This window comes from Mastomys coucha, unplaced genomic scaffold (genome assembly GCF_008632895.1).
Source record: "Mastomys coucha isolate ucsf_1 unplaced genomic scaffold, UCSF_Mcou_1 pScaffold16, whole genome shotgun sequence".
Classification (NCBI taxonomy): Eukaryota; Metazoa; Chordata; class Mammalia; order Rodentia; family Muridae; genus Mastomys; species Mastomys coucha.
The window spans coordinates 65,059,218-65,069,960 of record NW_022196898.1 but is presented as its reverse complement, the minus strand read 5'-3'; the positions used below and the strand labels follow the sequence as shown (position 1 = coordinate 65,069,960).

Here is a 10,743-nt window from a genome sequence, read left to right as displayed (position 1 = left end):
AAGAAAGAAAGAAAGAAAGAAAGAAAGGAAAGAAGGAAGAAGAAGAAAGGAAACAAAAAGAAAAGAAAAGAAAAGAAAAGAAAAGAAAAGGGGAGGAAAGGTCAGTTTACGTATGATGGCACATGCCTAAAAAGGAAAAAAAAAAAAAAAAAGGTCAGTTTACATATGATGGCACACACACCTAAAATCCTAGCAGTTGAAATGCAGAGGCAGATATACATCTGCTGTAGGTTTGGGAGTCAGCCTGCTCTACCTAACAAATCTCATCCCAACCAGATCATCATAATGAAGTCCTGTCTCAATACACACACACACACACACACACACAGAGAGAGAGAGAGAGAGAGAGAGAGAGAGAGAGAGATACAGAGACAGAGACAGAGACACAGAGACAGACAGACAGAGTCAGACAGACAGAGAGACAGGGACAGACAGAGACAGACAGACAGACAGAGACACAGAGAGATAGATTTTATTCTATTTGGAACATTATCATCCCTAAGCAGATGCTGTCCCTCAGTGTCAAGCACTCTATAAAACACTTAAACCATGACATTGCATTTCTTAGGCTTAAAAAATAGACCCAGCCACCTTCAATTGAAACTATGTCACAAGCAGACATGTGCCTCATGATGGCCTTTAACCAGAATAATAATTTTTAAACCAAAATTTAACCTTTTCCAAATCTAAAACAAATAAAAATGATGGGCTAAATATGAAGACAAAATTAAATAAAACTTGGCCCACATTCGGTATAAAGCAGTAATTTAATCCAACTTTCCCACTTGAAGGTCAAGTTTAAAGCAGGCAAGCCAGGCTAAAGTGTGATTTGAAACAATGTATATGTCCCTGCCCTCATTTCCAAACCCCACACAGGGTTTTTATGAATGATCCATTGTTCTGTATTTCCCTGAAGTGCTGCTGTTTGCCATCAGAAGGCATGATTGAAAATGGAAGATAAATCATTCCAATGTCTTGAGCTGTCTCTTAAAAGAAGCTCTTGAGTCCAGAAAAAAAAAAAAGGATAGCTTTGGAATGCAGAAAAAAAATGTCTTTATTTCTTTCATTGACTGTATTTTCTTTTCAAAACATACACACAGTGTGACAATCACATCTGCTGGGACTGAAAAGATTCACCCTACTTCTGAGCGATTAGTTCAGTGATCTAGACAGTTAAGAGCTACATCCAGCACCATCACCACCACCCCTGCTGTCCCCCACCCCTGGGTAACTGTACTTTTCATTGTTTTATTGGTCTGTGACTTACGCACAGTACCTGCCTCAGTTGTGTGCTCCCTTGGGCATTCTAGGAGAACCGTGATTAATTGCCCCTTCTAGTATGTGATACCTGTTATTTTCCCTCCAACCCCAGGGCCTGTATGCTGTAGGGAACTTTCTGCCTAGTGAAGACAGTATGCTTCAACACAGAGATGCCCTCAGGTCACTGACAGACCTCAATCAAGACCCCAGCAGGGTTTTATCAGCCAAAAATGGTAGCAGTGGTGACGGAATTGCTCACACAGAGGGTATCCTCAACCGAAATCACAGGGATGCAAGCTCCCTAACAAATCTCAAGAGGGCCAACGCTGATGTAGAAATCATCACTCCTAGGAGCCCCATGGGAAAAGAGAGCATGGTGACCTTTAGCAACACACTACCCAGAGCCAACACCCCCTCCGTGGAAGACCCAGTGAGAAGAAACGCGAGCATCCATGCCTCTATGGATTCTGCCCGGTCCAAGCAGCTCCTTACCCAGTGGAAGAGCAAGAACGAGAGTCGCAAGATGTCCCTGCAGGTTATGGACACTGAACCCGAAGGCCAGTCACCACCCAGGTCCATAGAAATGAGGTCCAGCTCAGAGCCCTCGAGGGTGGGGGTGAACGGAGATCATCATGTCCCGGGCAATCAGTACCTCAAGATCCAGCCTGGCACAGTCCCCGGGTGCAACAATAGTATGCCTGGAGGGCCACGCGTGTCCATCCAGTCCCGCCCTGGCTCTTCCCAGTTGGTGCACATCCCCGAGGAGACCCAGGAAAACATCAGCACCTCACCCAAGAGCAGTTCTGCACGAGCCAAGTGGCTGAAAGCAGCGGAGAAGACCGTGGCCTGTAATCGGAGCAACAACCAGCCACGCATCATGCAGGTCATCGCTATGTCCAAGCAGCAGGGCGTGCTGCAGAGCAGCCCCAAGAATGCCGAAGGGAGCACTGTCACCTGCACGGGTTCCATCCGCTACAAAACCCTGACGGACCACGAGCCCAGCGGCATCGTGCGAGTGGAGGCTCATCCCGAGAACAACAGGCCCATCATCCAGATCCCATCGTCCACCGAGGGCGAAGGCAGCGGCTCCTGGAAATGGAAAGCTCCGGAGAAAAGTAGCCTGCGCCAAACCTATGAGCTCAACGACCTCAACAGGGACTCGGAAAGCTGCGAGTCCCTCAAAGACAGCTTTGGTTCTGGAGATCGCAAGAGAAGCAACATCGACAGCAATGAGCACCACCACCATGGCCTCACCACCATCCGAGTGACCCCGGTGGAGGGCAGCGAGATAGGCTCAGAGACGCTGTCTGTGTCCTCCTCACGCGACTCCACCCTGCGCAGGAAGGGCAACATTATCTTGATCCCAGAAAGAAGCAACAGTCCTGAAAACACAAGAAACATCTTCTACAAAGGAACCTCCCCCACGCGGGCTTATAAGGATTGAGTGATGGCCCTTCTTGTCATCATTTTGGTGACACCCCACCCCCACCACTACCACCACCACCACCACCACCACCCCAAGACCACATGTTTATTGTACCTTGTGCTCTTTTGGGTTTTTGTTTTGTTTTGTTGGGGGGAGGGGAGCTTTTTTTTTCTAGAGGATATGGAGAGGCTTCTTGTCTAACTAGATTGTTCACCATCAGCCTGGAACTCTCACTGAACCACCACAGAAACCGTAGCTATTTTACACCAAGGGAAAGGAAAAGCACAAAGCAAGACCGGAACTAATCTCATCATCATCATCGGAACAGTTCTTAAGACACTGAGGCTTTGCAGAGGGTAGTATTAGATAAAGTGGTTTCCTCTGATGTATAGTATTTAACATTCTGAATGTGCCAACTTTGGAATTTTGGTTTTTGGGTTTTTTTGTTGTTGTTGTTGTTTTCAATATAATTAGCTGTGGGAACCCAAAATACATAGGTTTCCCCGACAGCAGAGGCCATGCAGTATTATATATTATTCATTTTTGCAGACTCTGCACCAGAAGAGCAGACTGGGCGGTGCTGATTCTCACAGTGCATCTACCATTTAAACTCTCAAACTCTATGTAGCTATGAAATAGTGGTGTGCAACCCCTCGTCAGAGAAATGCTACTTCGTCCAGAAGACGCCAGTGACTTTGTGTTAGACTAGGGCCATTCTTGGCTTCCCTGTAGTGGCTCTCTCACAGTCAAAAAAGAAAAGAAAGAAAGAAAGAAAGAAAAAATTGGACAGGGTTCTGAGCATTTCTTTGAAAGATGCTTTTTTTCAACATCTGAAAGTCTGTAGGAATGTTTTCAGTGATACAGAATAACTAGTTCTCTGCATCATTTTTCTGCTTTTTATTTAAGTATTGGTAATGCTGGTTTCTGGTATTTTTTTCTTTTAGTGAGTGTATTTGCATACTTAAAATACATTGTTTTAGAGAATATTTTGAAATTATTATGGTTACATTTTCCATTTTATGGCTTCACCTTAGTTTATTAAGTTTTTTGAGGTTATACACACATTCTTCTATTTTAAGAAAGCAAAAGTGACAATTTGCGTTTCTTGTGCAAAATACACTGCTGTGAGGTCCTACAGAAGAAATATGAGCCAACGGCTGAAACTGTGTGTTCCATTGCCAGATACGCTGGTCAAGTTCCAGATGTCTCCAGTCCGATGGCATAGGTTATCACATCAATAAGTAATCCCAAAATTTCCTTTCATTCCAGAGCATTTCATTTTTGTGTTATCTTGATAATCACCATATTGGAGCCACAGAGGGGGTGAGTTTGACTCCCATCCATGACACACTTTTATAACTAGACACCAACAGTAAGAATCTAGGCAAATGGTAATTGATAAATAGAAGTTTATCACAGTATAAGTTTAGAAAGTATACCTTCAAAATATCAGACCAGGTAAAGCTTTTGTGCTTAGAGTATAATGAACAGTTTTGGATGCCTGTCTTGAGCCTAAACCGAAGGAAACCTTATTGTTGATAGCAAGAGGATAACCACAAAATGTTTTGAAGTGTTTTTTTTTTTTTCCAAATTAGATGTTTAAAAAGTGTGGAGAAGGATTTGGTTCTTGAGATTTGGTATTAAACCTTTTTCATGCCATGTCTTAAGAATTATGTACACTCAATGATTGCCGGGGGGGGGGGGGTGAACAGCAAAGAGCAGAGCTGGTTGGTCTGAACTCAGTGCAGTTTTCAATGAGAACAACAGTTGTCCAGCAAGGAATCATATCATCCATTATCAGCTTCTACATTCAAAGGGCAGAGCTTTTTAGAAAACTCAATCTCCTAAGGCACTAGGAATTTAGCTGAAACCAGCAGAATTGAAAACTCTGGCAATAAAATATAGACTCAACCGTAACCCTTCTGGCAAGTTCCTTCTCAGAGAAGGAAGTGGGAGTCACATGTGGCCTTCCCCACTTCTTTACATCTCCCTGTCACAATGTCCTGGCTGGCCTGGCCAGTCCCTAGAGGGAAGGGTGGACTGGTTTTAGTACTCTGAAGAAAAAAAACAAGCTGCAGTATTTGAGGTGCAGTATGATATTTCCTAATCTTTACTATTTCTTAACAAAAAAAAAAAGATTTTAAAGTACTTCTCTAGTCATTGAATTTTTGTTCTTTACATACTATTGATATATTCTTTTTCTACTCAAAAGTGCCAAAGGCTACAGTTTTTAATGACTTAACAAATTGTACCACATTGTTAAGGAAATATGATAGACACTAGAATTCAGACCTCTGCATGTATATTTGATAACACATCTTTTGTAAAAAATAAATAATTACAAAAAATTTGTTTACATTCCACAGGTACCTTAATTTAAGATAAATCAGACTAACAGGTGGTATCTCTTCTTAGTGTTCTATTTACCTTGTTTGCTAATGAGAACAATTCCTCTTCTGTTAGGCTGTGCTTTATTGATAAAACCAAGTATTGAATAAAGAGAGTTAATTATCTTTTTAAAGTAAATAAAATTATAAATATATAATATATATGAAGTATTGTGTTTAATAAAATGTTATGCAATGTTTTCCAAACTGATAAAGTTTGTAAAGTGCTATAAATGTATTTTGTTAAGTACAGATCAAAGCTATCGTGTGAGTATATTGTGCTAACATCATAGAAATAAAGATTAGATTTCTTCATCAAAACTAGAACGTTTGGGTTCTTAATTTCAGACAGAATGTGAATTGAGAATAACTTGGGAAAGTGGAAGAAAATTATAAATATGAGTTGGATAAACTCATAGTCCATGAGAAGAAAGAGTACCGCATAAAGAAAGAAATGTTTTTCAATCTACATGTTTCCTTGTTTGGAAATTTTATTTCAAGAACCTAGAGAGATTGCTCAGTGAATAACACAATTCCCTTTTCTTCTACAGGACCTGAGTTCAGTTTCCAGAGCCCACAACAGGTGGCTCACAACTGCTTATAATACACTCTCTCATCTGGTCTCTTTGAGAACCTGCATCGTATGGCATACGCATACACACAAACAGTAAAATAAAAATAGAACTATTTTGAAAAGAATTTTTATGCCATGCATAGTATGGGAGGGTTTTCCCCAGACTTAGACATACGTTCTCACACTTCAGTACTATAATATATTTTAAAAATGAAATAGGAAAGTATTTATGTGGTCTTAATGTCTAAAAGTGGTCAGTGTATTCTTCTCAATGATTGCCATCATGACATTGTGTGAACGAATGTTGCAGCTTTTCTTAAAAGAGTGCCTGGCAATTAACCCTACTTTCATCCAAACCATTACTGCCCACTCTCTGACTTCTAGTGATCTGTATCTCATTAGAAATTCTTAACACAAAGTTTAGACTACAACAAAGATGTACACTTTAATCCAATGGCCTTTAAGTACTGTGCTGCATGAACACAAAGTGGCAGTTATCTAGAAATGCCACTAAGCTTATGCAACTCTTCAGTAGCAATCATTGTCATGGATACCAATGAACAACATCATTACAGTGGCCTAGACAACAGCCATTGCATGTTCTGCTGAAATTATGAAAATATCCTGGTGTTACAGACATTAATTGTAGACCACAATGTGTCTCATGATGGTTTATAGTTTTAAACTCCTTTGATTTAGACTTTTTCATTTCTAAATCAGCTATACCAGCTATTTGATCCTTTTTGAAGACCATCTAAAAATGCTTTGTAGGTTTCTGTGGATTAGCAGCACTGTTACACAGTAAATAAAACTACTGATATGGAAATTGAAAATAAACTGCTCAACCAAAATGTATAATTAATATTATCTCCCTTTGGTCATGGGGTTGAAAGAAATAAACAAGTATGGGTTCCTGAGAGCCTGTGTCAAACCATTGTACCATATAATACATCAATAGAGGTGATTCCTGTACAGATGTTCCTGGAATAAGCATTGTCTTTTGAGGAGTTGGGTGAGCAGCTTCTGAGCCGTATATGTCATTTCTTTCTTTTATACATTAAGTACTATAAAATGGTATTCCACACCATAGAGTAAAAGAACATAAAGATGTAGTTATGGGAATTCTTTAGTAACCACACTGTCTATTTCCAGAAAAAAAAAAAATCTAAGTGAGAGGTTAATAAAGAGATGAGCTACTACTGTACTCAGAAAATGTAGTCATAAGTTCCTAGCTGTGATAGCTAATGTCAAAGACTTGAGAACTGGGGTTAACCATAGCATTAATTCTATGTAACAAGTATGGTGTGCCCATTTCATCTCATTGCATTGCCTATTGTTTTCAGATCATCTGTCATTGCCATGAGGAAATCGACCAAAAGTCTAAATTGTCCTTATAAAACAGTACAACATACATTTAAATAGATGAACCTGAAAAAATGTGAATGTGTTATAGTCATACAAAATTCACCCTTTCCTTAATGACTTCAGGGGCTCTGTAGGGAAGTAATGGCTACTCCCTTGTTGGAAACTGAGAAGCTCTGTAAGCCAGGAAGCCTGGCTTCTTCCCTGTGGGTACAAATCCACCTTTTAGCCTTTGGTGTCTGGATACATGCCATTTTGGAGTTTGGAGAAAACATGATGTACTCCACCTTCAGGTCAATTTTCCCCATTGTGGAACTAAGTTGAATAATGACAGATTTTGCAAAAATTATATAAGAGGAGCTTGAGCAACTAAATATAAAATATTTAACTTTATGTTAAAAACAGGAGAAAAATATTTCAAATCTAAGAACTTTTTTGGAGGCTGGTCTGAAAATGTATTTTTCAAGTTTATAGTTTATCTTTTCAGCTTTTTAATAAACTCTTTCCTTTTCAGTAACCCCCCATGAATGAATAATTGATATGTAATTGTCAAATAAAAACTGCATGGCATACTCAGGGGTGTCTGATATATTCACACATATATGTTGTGAAATAGTTGCCATCATTAAGCTAATAAACACATCAATCCCTTCCCATGATTCATATGTGAAATTGTTTAGGATCTCTTGTGACAAATATCACATATACACATATACACAAATATCACATATATCACATATACAGTATTAACTGTACTCAAAATGTTTTATTCATTAGATCTAAAGTTATAGGATTTATTTACCTTGTATAACCAAAAGATTTTCCCCTTTGATTAACATCTTCCCACTCCCTTCTATTCCCTGGTCCCCAGTAGCTTCCATTTCACTATTTTAGAAGAATTTTCATTGAGCAAATTTTCTTAATTTTGATAAAGACCAATTCGTATTTTCCCTTTATATGTCAGTCTCAATACAAAATCAAGAATAAAGAAATAATTTAAGAAATCTAAGAGCATACTAAATAGAAAATAATAAATGTAAAATAAAAGTATTGGCAAATAGGTACAAATATTTCAAAACCTACAGCATATAAATGAGATAACCAGACACTGGCCATTTGAAAATATTATTTCAAATCTCTATTAACTACTATCATATGTTTATCAGAACAATTAAGACTGTGGCCACATCATTTGCTGGTATTAATGTAGGAAGTAAAAAGTATCCATTCATTATTAGGGGAAATACAATGATCCAACAATAATTCTGAAATGCAGTTTGGCCATGAGGTAGTTACTTTCTATTAATGTGATAAAAGCAACTTATAAACTAATTTAATGAGAGGCTTGCTTAAAGTTTTGGAGGCTGAGTCAAACCATGGTCGCAGGTAGGCAGGCATGGCATTGAAGCATTAGCTGAGAGCTTTACCGCTTGAGATAACAACCATGAGGCAGAAATAAAGCTAAAAAGAAATGATGTGGGTTTTGAAACATTAAAGGTGACCTTCAGTGATATACCCCCTCCATCAAGGCCATAGCTCTTGATCCTTCCCAAATAGTTCCAATAACTGAAGACCAGGGAATTCAAACGTATGAGCCTACCAGGGTCATTATCAGTCAGACCACCACAGACCTTTTCTTTCTTTTTTTTTTCAAAGCTGAACATATACTTACCATACAGACCAGTAACTATAATTTTGGCAATTTAGCACAAAGAAGTGGAAACTTGTGCTTTCACACCAAAAAGCTGGCACTTAGCTATTCAAAGTTGTTTTATTGGTAGTAGCCAAAGGCAAGGAACAACCCAGATGTCTTTTTTATATACCAACCATTAAAATGTTATACATCTACCCTGGGAAATACTATTCTTCAACTAATAGGTCTGTCTGTCTGTCTGTCTGTCTGTCTGTCTGTCTCTCTCTCTCTCTCTCTCTCTGTGTGTGTGTGTGTGTGTGTGTGTGTGTGTGTGTGTGTGTGTGACTTGAATGGTTCTCCAGGAACTTATGCAGAACGTAGTCAGACAAAGCCAGGAAGCCGCTTAACCTTTAAAAGCTAGGCAGACAAGCCATCAGAGAACTGCCACTTACATGATTTTATCACACAAAATAAGTAATTTTCGTATTTAAAAGTCCATATTTAGAGTGATGGATTCACAATCTTTACTGTGTAACTTCCAAGATCACTCTAACTGTTGCAAATTCCCAGAAGAACGAAGTCAAGAAAAAGCCTTTGGCTTCAAAATTCTACATATGAGCATCCATCATTCATAACCTACCTGATGGGCCATAATTATATCACCCTCTGCAAAGGAAGCTAATGGATGTGTTATCAAGCCAGAAAGCCTGGCCTCAACTGAAGTTCTATGTCTTCTCCAAGTAGGTGAACAATAGGAATGGTCCTGAGGTCTGTTTAAGTCATCTTTACCTCTCCATCCTAGCTGCTAAGACCTGAGGAATCCATAATCCTGACAACAATTACAATTACCAATGGTACACACATGAGAAGATAGAATGTGTGGGAAGAAATTTATTTACCTACACAGCTGTCATGTTTCATGGTGACACTGGGGACAGAGACTTTTTTTTAATCACCTCTTAGTCTCTCTCTAGTCATTATCTCACTTCAACCTATTGGGCAATGAATTTTTCCTTTTATCTGTTTTGACTGAATCTTTGAGCATGAGAACCAACGCACCTCTTCTAAAAAGAACTTATCTGTTGCCTCTTTTTTGAGAATGCTAGCAAATCTCTGTTGGACATAATCAGTGTATTTGCTTCATTATATAATTTAAATCATAAAGCATTTTGATGCATGGAATATTTAATTTGGAACATACACTGAACTGAAAATTCCTTATGAGTGGCTTCTCCCACCAGAGGTGTTCAACATGTAGAAGAATAATTGAGCTGAACACTGTGAATAAAGACATCATTAAAGTAAGTAAGTGATATCATTTTACCCATAGAGGAAAGAGAAATTGAAATACAGAAGAAACCAATGTTAGACGAGAGATATGGCTCAGTGGCTAAGAGTACTTGCTGAACTTGCAGAGGACCTGAGTTCAGTTTCCAACACCTACAACAAGTGGCTCATGACCATCTGTAACTCTAGCTCCAGGGAATTTGACAGCATCTCTTGTTCTCCATGAAAACACACACACACACACACACACACACACAATGAAAATAAAGGTTAAGGAAGAAGAAAGGCTTGTCCATATAATTCAGTACTGAAGTTCTAGCCCTTTCAAAAATATGTTTCCAAACTTTAAAGCTGAATTTGCACTATTTGTATTTTTCTCCTTTTTTTCCCTCATCTGAAGTGTATTTTAAAACAGTGTTTACATAGTATAAATCAGTCTTGGAACAGGCTGTGTTCTTACAGTGCTAATGATTTAGCTTCAGTTGTTTGTTCAAATGTTCCCACCTCCACAGTGAGCTTCGTGGAGGAGGTGAGTGGAAGTAAACAAAACCTTCTCATCCCACTGTGTAAAACACCAAACCCAGCAGGCTCAGAAACCCTGTTGAAATCAAGCAGCCAAGACTATTTTTACCTTCAAAATTAGACAGTCAAGTGCAGAAAGAACCTACTGGTTTCTCCATACTTTGGGTGTCAATTGGGTGGGCCTCACCTACTCTGCTAGGAAACCACACTGGATTTTAATATCTCTTAAATACTGGACCAGGCTGCTTTGGCTCAGAATTCTTGTAGTTAGGATAGTTATGAGACTGGAATG

The 10,743-nt window shown here is 39.0% G+C and overlaps 1 protein-coding gene across 1 annotated transcript in view; it reads left to right on the top strand.

The window, feature by feature from the left end:
• The window catches only part of Plppr4 (phospholipid phosphatase related 4), a 38,661-nt gene extending 33,267 nt beyond the window's left edge, over positions 1-5,394 (top strand). Inside the window, exon 7 of the mRNA XM_031375291.1 lies at positions 1,373-5,394. Coding sequence (XP_031231151.1) covers positions 1,373-2,704 — 1,332 coding nt within the window. The 3' untranslated portion in view covers positions 2,705-5,394. The remainder of the gene's footprint in view (positions 1-1,372) is intronic.
• Positions 5,395-10,743: the final 5,349 nt, after the last annotated feature.